General features: G+C 40.3%; 1 protein-coding gene across 4 annotated transcripts in view; it reads left to right on the plus strand.

Moving 5' to 3' along the window:
- The first annotated feature begins 2,211 nt into the window (after positions 1-2,211).
- The window catches only part of LOC129857852 (CRACD-like protein), a 39,039-nt gene continuing 28,529 nt past the window's right edge, over positions 2,212-12,721 (plus strand). For 2 of the 4 annotated variants that reach the window (XM_055926492.1, XM_055926496.1), the window contains exon 1: positions 7,717-8,028. In XM_055926492.1, the coding sequence (XP_055782467.1) occupies positions 7,994-8,028 (35 nt within the window). In that variant the 5' untranslated portion in view covers positions 7,717-7,993. Of the gene's footprint in view, positions 2,414-6,052; positions 6,208-7,716; positions 8,029-12,721 lie in introns of those variants that run through there. The other 2 variants (XM_055926494.1, XM_055926493.1) reach the window with 2 other exon arrangements.

Genomic DNA, 12,721 nt, shown 5'->3' on the forward strand with positions numbered 1-12,721 from the left:
ATGGAAAGACCTGTGTTTTGTCCTTGTTAATGCAGACCTCAATTTTGTCCGGCACATTGAATATAATTGCAGGGAGACCCTGTAATCCTAGATTCAGATCACTCAGGCGAGAAAAAACATCACCCAGATAGGCAAGTCGTGTGAGAAACTTGTCATCATGCAAGCAGTCAGACAAGCAAGCTCGTCTCTCAATTTAAAAAAAACGTGTCAATACTTTGCCCCTTGATAACCAGCACATGTTGTAAAAGCGTTACATAGTGTCCAAAACGTCTTTCAAGCTGTTAGGCATTCCCTTGGCAGCAAGAGCCTCTTGGTGGATGCTGCAGTGTACCGAAATGGCGTCGGGAGCAACTGCTTGCACGCGCGTTACCACTCCACTATTTCTCCCTGTAATGGCTTTTGCGCCATCAGTAGATACCAACACATCTTGACCACCAAAGTCCATTTGATGTCACAAAGCTGTATAGTACTTAAAAAATATCCTCTTCTGTTGTCCTGGTTTCCAGTGGTTTGCAGAAGAGAGGATGTCTTCCTTAATTGACACCCCATAAACGTAACGGAAATATACCAGGAGCTGTGCCAGGCCCACCACACCTGTTGACTCATCCAGCTGTAACGCATAGAATTCACTGGCTTGTATGCGAAGCAGTAATTGTTTCAAAACCATGTCACCGATGCATAGTGAAAGTGTTGCTTGATGAAGGCATTGTCTCAATCGTTTTTTGCTTTTTCCCCCATCATTGTCCCAGCCATATCCGAGGCAGCAGGAAGAATTAAGTCCTCCATAATAGTATGGGGCTTGCCTGTCCTAGTCCCTCGGTAGCTCACATTTACATTTAAGTCATTTAGCAGACGCTCTAGACCCTTCTTATTAATGGTATATGTTGCTTTTATACATGTATTACTGCTCAAAAGTCGGCTTAATTCTCGATTTAAAAACTCTCGTGGCTTATTTTTCAAATTGGCATGTGTTGTTTCTAAATGTCTGCGCAAGAGTGAAGGTTTCATCGAGTTGTGAGATAGTACTTTTGCACATATAACACACTGTGGCTGAGGAAAGGCACTACCAATACAAGTGAACCCCAAATCAATGTAGTTCTCATCATATTTGTCTCTTCGATGGTCCAACGTCCCTGTCTGTTGTTCGGTGGTTTCCCGGGTAAGGGGGCAGTAGCTCTTCGCATGCATCAGATTCACAACTGTCAGTGTCCATGCTAGCTGGGCTAACAACAAATGTAGGATTACTGATGCTAGCATTGGATGTGCTCGTGGAAGCAGAACAACTTGTGTCGTCGACAGGTGCAGGTGTAGTACTGCTGGTAGTAGCAGCTGGTAGTAGCAGTACTACCAGTAGAGCTGGTATGTGTCTCTATGGACGCGGGTCTTACTTTTTTTAACCATTTATCCATTTTCGATCAAACGGAATAAGCAGCAGCTACATTTGGCTACATACGGACCATTAGTGGAATTCCCATGAGAGAGTAACGGTTAATGTGATTGGATGTTCATTATTTGACTAGGCTACCAGTATTTTACATTATGTTATTATTACGATGAACACTAGATGGTTTAATTTTATTTTTGGCAGTGAAACGAGGCTACTCAGGCGAGAAAAAAAACCTCACCCAAATGTATAGCAACGTTAGAAAATATAAATGGCCTGTTTGAAAATGTGAAGAAAAAATGGTTTTCTATTTTTCATTTTTTTATGTGAATCACATTTTCATCTGGCGTACCCCAGACGGCATTGAGTACACCAGTTTGTGAATACCTGTTCTAATACGTTTAAAAGCTGCCACTAGAGAGCATTGCTGCCCACAGAGTTCCCCCTCAATTCTCAAATACCTCCCAAAAAGATTTTACTTTAATCTATGGACATAAAATGAATGTATTTGAATAGAAAATCGTTTTGAAAGATACCTGTTGTTACAGAGATTACAATGGAATTGAGCTATGACACAAAGTCAATGGTGTATCATCTTTGATCTGACTACTGTTGTCGTAAAATTGGTTTCATTATTTTAGGGGTTTTGGTCAAGGACAGCAATATTGTATCCAATCAGGTGGTTCATTTTTTCAGAGGGATCACATTCTCCTACACCATACACTGAGCATATAAAGCAAAGCATACCTAAATGGAATTGTTAAAAATACACCATCAACGTTATCTTGGATTTAAAGTTGATCTTTGAGAGCAACGTCTCAGTGAGTCAACTGGTGAACACAATTGTGTTACTTCCTCGCAGAGAAAGCATGCGCGGTACTCTAGTGCTTCTGCAGGCTACTTGAAGAAAGACACGAAACTTCAATGGGCCAGATCTAATCATCACAAATCACCGACGTATTTTTGACGTATTTTTGACTTCATTGATGGATGTCTGCATACTTTAAAATATAGCGCCTAACTCAGTTTGTAAGTATCACTTTCTTTCATGACGATCTTACATAGATAGACATATGGTTTGATAAGATTCCAAATGGTTCGCACCAGTTGCTTTTTCTATGTTGCTTTTAGGGTTAGCAAAAAAACTGTTGAATTCAGATGGTGGTGGTCTCCAACTTTTCTTGGAAGATGTTACCTTAAACTGCTCTTCTTCATTGCGGATGCGATGTTGTTGAATTATACCTCTCACTTGAAGGAACTCCCACATAATCCGACGTGTTATCTTTAGCATAATGTGACTCATCCTCTTCTTGAATTGATTTTGGTTACAAATATATTTTACTTATATTTAGTTTTTAAAGACAATTAGCTATTGCTTTCTTAAACATTTAGTCCGATTTTCAATGGCCTGTTGGCTATAATTGTCTTCTTCTCTTTGACAACACAGAAGGATAATGGTGATTGTTGTTACACTGTTTCAATAGGCTGTGGTTAAGATAGTCAATATTTTGTCCACATCAGTTTCTTATTCCCAGCAGCTATCTGGTATGATATGTCCATCAATAACTTTACATAATTCCTTATTTGATGCACATAAATCAATATACTTTATATCCCTGGTTTGGTGCAGCGTAGAAAGGGGTTGACTTGAGCCAATGTGTGGAGTAAAAACAAAGGAAATTGTCAAATCTGTCTGCAGATGTTCCAGACACCAAATGCATGAGATCCAACCTGGAATTTTTCTTTATAAAGAAAATATCTATACCTATATAATACCTAAATACTGTACCTATGCTCATGTCAGCAGAACTGGGTGGCACTTTTATGGCAAATACATTGAAATTCCATTCTAGCGCTTTTAAAAAGTCATCTGATGATTCATGGTGTGTCCAATTTAGTTTTGTTATTACAAATATCTGCAAATCTTGAAGAAATATCCCATTGTATATCTCTTTATAATGATGGAATTATATAGTGACATCAAAGGATAAATGTGCTCAAATTTAGTCTCCCTGTGCCCTTTGGATTATTGTAGCAGTTTATTGTACAAATTGAATGCAGCAAGTTTAATCTGAATTGTTCTTGACCATTAGTGTTGTTGTTTTTTACAATGATGCATAGCATTATATCCAAGCATAATGTCACAAAGTCTAACAGTGGTTAGTATAGTGGTCACAGTTGTCCTTAGCCTTGTAAACCACACACAGCTGACCAGTAGGGTGAACCAGATTGAGTCATAGCACTAATTACATGTTTTAAATGGGCCAACTGGGAAATGAGGATCTGGCGAAGAGCAAAACACTTAAAAAATTAAAGTCACAATTATTTGATTATCACCATACAATTAAATCCTTGAGATAAATGTATTCTCGCATGCCCTCACCGCTCACACATACTCTGCAGCAAATGATTTGTAGTGTAAGAAATGCCTTATGAAAATGGTCCCAACTGTAGGTAAATGGCAGACTAGAGGGCCTTTAGCAGTTTTATCAAGCAGTAAAACCCAGCAGGATCCCTTTTCATGTGGAGAGTGTGAGAACAGAGTGGGTCATTTCAAGGATCAGCTCTGAAAGGTTTCCAGCACCATGATAAGATAACCAAAAGCAGGCAGAGAGGAGAGGAGGACTGTGTTGTTTTTGCTGTATACACATCCCTGTCTATCTGTGACACATTCAGCCTCACCCTCGCACCCAGCTAGGGGTCCTCCCTAGCTCAGCTCTGGGGTATAATTTTTTTGTTATTTACAGTTCTGCATACATGGCCTTAATTAGAGTTTTGGCCAGAGAGCTCACTGCTCGCAGAAGATGTGTTCCAGATGTTAGCAGGAATTCCAAGCGCTTTGTAAAGAAAAGAAACAGTACTCTGCAGGAGTTGACTAAAGAAACTTGAGTCAGAGCAAACTGTTGAGGGATTCGAGAGAACAGGGGAAAAGGGGCCTCTTGCTCAATCACGGGCACAGATTTAACTCGTCAGAATTCAGGTTTATATAAGTAACTATCTAGAGTTGAAAACAGCATGTTCTTTTACCCTACAGTATTTTGGTGAACCACAAAGTTGATGACAATCGGTGTGTTTTCAAGCACTGAGCACTCCTTACATTTGTTTTGCAAGTTCTCATAAATGAACTCCAATGTACATACTCACCTTATCAGGAGTTTCTATACTTTCTCAGTTATGAGCTAAGCAAGCAAGAGATTCTGTAGGGGCAGTGAAAAAAATGTTTCAGGAAATACCCCCAAAAAAATTCAAGGAGGAAAACTGACTGACATTCCTCCGATCTTTAAAAACCAGAGGGATATATGATAGATGTGTTTTTCAAATGTCCACATAGTTTGCATGAATGGAGATTTCCCATGCGTGAGATTCTACTCTGATGTAGTCTGTCTGGATGTTTGAATACTAAGATGAAAGCTGCTTGTGATTGCAATTGGTGTACAGTAGACATCTTAAAAGGCCCAGTGCAGTCAAAAACATGATTCTCCTGTGTTTTATATAGTGTATATATATTTCCACACTGAGGGTGGAACAATACTGTGAAAATAATACCCTTTTAATTTAAGAGCTGTTTGAAAATGTAAGCCTGTTTTGGTGGGGTGAGTTTTGGCCTGCCTGGTGACATCACTAGGTGGTAAATTAGTTACAAAACCAATAAGAGTTCCAAACCCCTTTGCCAATAAGGCTAGTTTTATATTTTCCCCTCCCCACTCAGACCACTCCCTGACAGTCCTAGCAAAATTCTTGCTTGATAATTTGCTGTTTGCCAAGAACCTGTTTTTGTTTTCTTTTTTACCATTTTAATTTAAAACAATCACAGTAAGGTACTTAATTGTTAACCAGAAATGATTTGATATTGAGATCATTGGACCTTTTTTAAAGAGATTTTCTGGAAGTTTTGTATACTTTTTAGCTAGTACTTCTGAAAGTAGCACCCAAGAAACAAAAAGAGTCCCTATAAATTGTGCAAAATTGTATACAAAGTCGTAACGTAATTGCTCTCGAGCCCCCTGCAGCGCACGTGTCCCTTTGCTCACCCACGCAACCTCATTTGACAATGCTGTGACCATCTGATCCCGCCTCCCACTAACTTTGCAACCTCATTGTACATCATTCCACTTGCCAATCAACATTTTCCTACAGTTCGGTTGTGGCTAGTTCCCGTGACTAGTATGGCAAGCAAATGACCGTAATAATGTCATTTTATACAATGGAAAAGTTATAGGCCTACTTACAGGTAACTGCCAAAATAAAGGAAACACCAACATAACGTGTCATAATAGGCTGTTGGGCCTCCAGAATAGTTTCAAACCACCTACAAATAGCGTTTGACATTGTGGGGAATAACAAATTGCCACAGTTGGTCAAATGTTCAGGTCCTCACAAGAAGAAAAAATCACGCTCCTTTGAGACCCCATCTTTCAAAATGACAGGTCTCTTCTAGCCATGGTAGCCAAAATAATGGGCAAATGGGCATTTTTATACATGACCCTAAGCATGATGGGATGTTAATTGCTTAATTAACTCAGGAACCATACCTGTGTGGAAGCACCTGCTCTCAATATACTTTGTATTTGTAGCCCTCATTTACTCAAGTGTTTCCTTTATTTTGGCAGTTACCTATATATATTAGCGTCAAACGTCCTACTCCTTGAAACTCATGCAATGGTTATATATAGCATTTGCTTACGTGATGAATGATGATCGCAGACAATCAACTGCAGTGTTTGATTATTACCCCACATCATGGAATATCTGTGTGAACGTTTATAAAGACAGAAGGTGGACACGTTAAATTATTTTATTTGGATGGTTGACACAACAGAATGGTAGGCTGATATGTTCTTGTCTAAAAAGTGGCTAAAAGTTTGCTTCAACGTGTGTGTTGTTGTGAATGGCGACCGGGATCAATAGATGGAGCCATGCCTGGTAAAAAACCTTAGCCTATTATGAAGTACTGTGTATTCCAAAATTCACCAGCGGCACCATTTAGGAGCTAAAGGTTGTCAGCACAGTGTTTATGATCAGACACTTATCTTCTAATGTATTTGTGTGGCTACGATGCACAACGTTTTCTAGTTTGTAGGGAAATGCATTGAAAGAGAAATGCCACTACTACCGAGGTCTAAAATATCTAACTTCTCATTTCAGATGCTTTCTAACATCTGATGCATCGATTTGATCGACGCATTCAATGTATTTTTTTTAAATCTTATAATGGTAAGCGCATGCATCCACTCATCCCACTTGCTTCAGAGAGCGTGTTCCTAACACGACAGGAACGAGCGTGTAGGTCTCATACACTAAATGATGGCAGGATAGAATGTAAGGATTCGGTGCATTTTTCCACTGGGAGAGGACTGTAGATCGTTTATGCATGCATGAGCTTTTGATTTGATTTACACGTCGAGTCCAAAACGGGAGGTTTAAAAAATGAGGTAGTTTTCAATTCTCCGGAAAGTCTCTTTAATTAACAAACTGATAATCATACCAGACGGTATATATTGAGTTGATAAGCTAAGTGTATTGATTCTAATTATGTATTTTATCAATGTTTGTAATCCCCCCCCCCCCCCATCACTGTCTGTGGCCACAGTCTTCTAATGTGTTTACACTTTTAGGTAGAGGGAAACGTTTAATTTTGAAAAGGAGCCTCCGAGGTCTGGAGTTAATAGAGTTTGAGTTGATGATTGTCTACATGAACACATTCTTTATTCCCAGGAAAATGGGCCACTTGGATTGTTCCGAGCAGATCTGGCCATTTTTTATGGTTGAATGCTGATCGAGCTTTACCAAATCCTTTCCCGGATCTCACATGTTTATTTAGTTAACTTTCAGGGACCTCTGACTTTGTGTAGTTCAATTCACATATGTATTGTTTTGCATGTTGGCATTCTGCAATAACATACTTATCTGAGAATTAGGCCTATTATCAAACCTGTACATTAATAGCCCATATTGATTTTCGACTTAGTCATATGACTTGACATCCCAACATGACTGACACAAAGGTTGAACCTAGAGGTTGAGATTTAGACATCTGTTGACTCTGGCTCAATGGCAAGGTGGCACTGTTTGTTGGTGTATTTTTGTTTTTCTGATGGGGATGAGTGAGTTCCCAGCCAGGACAATCCCCACGACGCCCCTACCTAATTATCACAGAGACACGGGTCAGATAGGCTGGAAGTAAGCTGCCTGATTGAGACAATAGCTGCAGGCTGCCGCTTGGGATTAAGCTATGTGACGGGAGTGGGAGTGGGAGTGGGAGTGGGAGGTGGATGGGGGTGGGAAGAGCAGCTTGGGGCGGGCTGTTAGTTTACACTCGTTTCCTCCCACTGTAGGCTAGTCACTGGGAGGGCAGGCAGCCTCCACTCAAAGATAGCGCTGTGTCTTTATCTTTGTCTTGCCACCAGCTGCCCTTTCTGCCGTTCTGTCTCAATTCATGTGCATTAAGAAGGTGGGTGTTTGTGTGTAGTGGACTGGTGGCCTTCAACATTGCAGTTGGGGCTTGCACAGGGACTTCCACGTGCCAGCACTCAGACAAGCTGGTAAAGGATGTACTAAAGAGGGAATCCGCTGCCATTTATATTGCTTGAGCATTCCCATCTAGAAACCATGGCTGGATTTTACGGCTGTTTGCTGGGGAAGAAGTAAGTGTGCTCTGCTTTTCTGGTTAGATATATCTCCTCAGACCCTGGCAGGATATCAAACATATATCTATCTCCAGAGCATTTATCTGAATGGAACATACTCGTTTATGCTATGTGTCCCTGGTAGTCTGCTTAAAGTACATGGTGGTTGTGCATGTATGTCTTAGATAAGGGCTGTAATTATTTTACTAACCCTAATATTAGGACACAGTAGGCCTGCATTGGTTTTGCAAGTCCTAGCATATGACTGAATAGTTCATTTGAAACTGTAGCGTGGACAGGATTGTGAATACTCTGTATATGGGCGGTTTGCACAAAGTCATAAACCCTGCCTATTTGTAAAACGTGTCTTCTTAAAATTGTATTTTAACCCTAAACTTAACCACACCGCTAACCGTATGCCTAATCTTAAATTCAGACCAAAAAAGCTAATTTTGGTTTTCATGATATAGCCAGTTTTGACTTTGTGGATGTAGAATCTAGTGGAAACCCTTTATCCTTCGGTCTCATGACATTTAAGACAATAAAAGCTTTATTGACCACTCGCTTAGTTCATTGAAAAAAATGTGAGAGCCAGGCAGCCCTTTTGTTAACCTTGTGAACTGACTCACTTAACAGTAACTCTGCCTGAAAGGGATCAGTTATTCTCCCCCAGAGTGAGTAACTGACTGCCGCGGTTTATTCACATCCATCCACCCCCACATCCCAAACACCCATTTCATGGTTTGTCAGCTGTCCCAACTAAGTTCCTCATAGCAGCAGTCTGGCTAAGTATTGGCTTTCATGTGACATCTTGCACACAAACTGACTTAGAAATGGAGACCATATACAGTATGGATACCAAGCACAGTAGAGTACACAACATACCATCCTAAAGTAAACAACTCAGCTAAGATGTGTGGGACACCTGCACTCTTTCACATGGTGCTCTTTTACGCAGTCTTCTCTGGACAGTTGAAGCCTTCTTACCATTTCCAGATGGAGCTGGTTTAATGTTAATACTCCAAGTCAGTAAGAAGGGCTGTTTTGAACTGTGCCATCACCTAATGTTTTTTTTCTCCTTGTTGGATTAATAAACTAGATTAATGCATGTGCACACACGCAGAATGTCTTTCTTGCTGTACGCCTTGTATTTGGGGCAGATGTGTAGCCTAACCCTTTTGTTGACAGGCGTCTAATTGCACCCTTGAATGCACCCTTGATGCAACTTGTAAATTCATGATACCCATTTCATAGTCAGACTTAGTCACTCCTTTTTAATGTAGTAACCGGAAGTAAAGAGAATTTCATGGTTTTGTGCCTCTGGTTCTAGACAAACATTAAGGTATGTGAGGTTTTCGTCAACAGCTGAAATATCTTTGGTAAGGAAGAAATGTGCTGCGACGAGCTGACCAACCACTTTAGAAATACAGCCTCGTATGGGGGCTCCACCCATTTGAAAAGTGTTCACTCAACATGGCAAATAAAGTTCAACTTCAATAAAATGGACTACACTTCCTTTCATGATATCCTAAATTCCACCCATTGGAAATACTATAGTAGTTGTTCCTTCCAGGCAGCTTTGCCCTGCGGTAGCCTTGTTTGGAATGTCCTGGTTACTGTACTTCTCTTATTATGTTTTATTGGATATCCTGTTTGTATCATATCAAGAGAGCCACAACAACCAAACTCAGTTCTGTGGAATAGATGGTTTCCTGCCCAGGGCTGAAAATGGACGCTAGGAAAATTGTTGGGATCCGTTTGCCCGCATTGCATTCAGTATGAATGTTTTATGTTGAGCTACTGGCCTAGTACGCACACCACTAACTTTACTTGCACACAATCTATATCTGTCCTAAGTACTTCACTGGCTATGTGTATAATTTAGACTGCCAGAGATCTCTCACCAGTTGAAAGTAAAGTATAAACTACCAAACATAACGCCCAGTGTCATTGCTTGGCACTGCCGTTCACTAACTATATTCACACGGAGCATTTTATTTTTACCTTTAAAAAATAGGCAGGAAGACCTTGAAGTTTCAGGGGGTTCTTGTGTTCAACATAACTGTGGAAATGTGTTGTAGCCCATCCCTACTTAAGATAATGTGATCAATTCTTTAACCCAGTTGATGGTTTGCACTGGTTCCATAGACGGATAACTCTATATTACAGGGCCAAACCAGCCCCGAGTGATTTGTTTTGCCCCATCCAAAGTTTTTTGCAAAATAAAATAAAAAGGGGACTTTTGGTCAGACTAAAATCACCAGGATTTTAGCAAAAAATCTGTTCAAGATGTCTGACAAATAGGAATATCTGACTGACCCAAGTTGTCTGACAAATAGGAATATCTAACTGACTCAAATATATAAACAATCATGTGTAGATTTGGTCTAGACCATCCAAGTTTGGTGATGGCGTGCATTAAAATAATAGCCAAATTTGTAGAATAATACCTGAATATTGCATTTTTCTACCTTGGTGTACCTCATTTTGGGACACATCACCATGAAGAGAATGACATTCATATCCATAATTATACATTTGTGTAGTATGTTACCATGTGTAAATCCACTTCCTGTAGTTCAATAACCAAAATAGATTTTTTTTCAAACTCACTGTGGCATGTCAAAGCTGACACCCCAGACATCTTTGAATCTTAATTTGGCGCATATAAACTGCGTGAGATTGGTAACAGAATTTCGGTACAAACTTTACATCTGCACAGTTCTTCCAGTAAATGTGTTTGTCAAATATTCAGTGTACATGCATTTGAAGTGAGAAATCTGAGACGCCGGGGCAATTCCACAGTAACGGAAAAGTAATCAATAAAGGTTTCTAAATGGTCTACTCGTGAGGTTGTGCCGTCATGCTTTTGCATTATTTGCCACACGTGGTCCCGTGTGGCTCAGTTGGTAGAGCATGGCGCTTGCAGCGCCAGGGTTGTGGGTTCAATTCCCACGGGGGGACCAGGGTTCAATTCCCACGGGGGGACCAGGATGAATATGTATGAACTTTCCAATTTGTAAGTCGCTCTGGATAAGAGCGTCTGCTAAATGATGTAAATGTAAAATTTACAATTCACAGGCCTACCTGCAGTGAGTACTCCATTCATCTTGTATCCATCCCCATTTCCAAAGAGCCCCTCTTGTCCGGTTACCAAAGACTGCTCCGCCTAACATATTCAAATGATTCAGTCATGTAACACCACATCAACGGTAGGCCTAGGCTATATCTTGCTTATTAAGAACGTGCCTTGCAATGCAATTTACGGGAGCCTAGTATTTTCTTTTAGTTGCGGTGCGCTACGATTTGCCATTGCGTTAGGTTTGTTGAAGTTCTAGTGTAGTCAAACATGAATTTCCTGTGTTTTTATATATAAGATTTCCACATTGAGGTTTCGAGAAGTACTGTGACATGATAACCCTGGGCACAATGTCTATTCCGCTTTGGCTCAGCATAATTTCATTGCAATTATGTGGAAACAATGTTCCTTCAACCAGTGTATGCACAGTGGGAAAGCACTTTTTAAAGTGTGTGTTTCTGTTTGAATAGACAGCCTGAAATTTCTGCCTGTTTTGGCCAGCCTGGTGACATCACCGGTAAATTAGTTAATAGACCAATAAGAAAGAGTCCTAAACCTCTCTGCCAATAACAGCAAATTTTCAGTTTTGCCTTCCACTCCCAGACAGTCGTAGGAACATTCTTGCTTGAGAAATTGCTCTTTGCGAAGCTCTTTTACTGTGATTGTTTTCAATAAAAAAATGTAAGATAATTAATTGGAACCCAGGAAAGACTAGATATTGATTACTGCTGCATTGGACCTTTAAAATAGAGGCCTTTACTTCCTATTCCATGAATATTAGAAGTATCCTGGATGTTGACAAAAGTCTCAAAGGACACTAAGGCTTCAATCGCGCAGCAAATGTGGATTTAGAGTCTGGATGTGAAAACCAGATGGCTCTCTACTGACTCTGCTGAAGAGTGTGTGTGAAAGTTATAATCAAGGTGTTGTCTGTCTCATAAACCTTGCTAGTTGCTATCCTCTAATCCTTGATTGCATAACATGGGTGACTCCTCACATCTGACTTTTGAAATACGGGATCTCCAGTACAAAAATAATACTCAAACCTGGCTGTGTCCTTATATGGAATTGGCAGACTCATCTGTTTAAATTCCCCATAACTGCCTGTGTTCAAATGCTTTTTCATCTAAGTAATGGTTTGTTTATCTAACAGTCTTGTTTCTATCATTTAATGCTGCTCCTTTCCACCATCTCTCTCTCTCTTTCCTCCCTTTCAACTCCCCCTGAAAAGTTAAAACATGAAACGGCGGACGTCATCGCTGCTGGCCAGTATTGGAGGCAGTCCAAGGTTAGCCCAGCTGAAACCTGCTGCCCCATTTGAGTAGTTTGTGACGGGTTGGTCACGTGGTCAGACCCTGGGAGGTTATGGTCCATAGGCTAACTGTGACAACCCCAGGTGGCATATTCCCCCCAGAATGCAGTTCATAAGTACAACTAGTATGATTCGCTTTGGTCTACAGGTCCACACAGTCAATCTAATTTATCCTGTAGTCTAAATCAACTGTGGGTGGTGTTTGTGTTGTAAATGTATGTCTCTTTGTGTTGGTGGTTTTTGTCAGTCACATTGTCCACCTAGGTTATAATGCCTCTCTCTTTTGAAGCTTTATTCATCTGTGAAGCAGCGATTGGGAA

This window comes from Salvelinus fontinalis, chromosome 6 (genome assembly GCF_029448725.1).
Source record: "Salvelinus fontinalis isolate EN_2023a chromosome 6, ASM2944872v1, whole genome shotgun sequence".
Taxonomy (NCBI): domain Eukaryota; kingdom Metazoa; phylum Chordata; class Actinopteri; order Salmoniformes; family Salmonidae; genus Salvelinus; species Salvelinus fontinalis.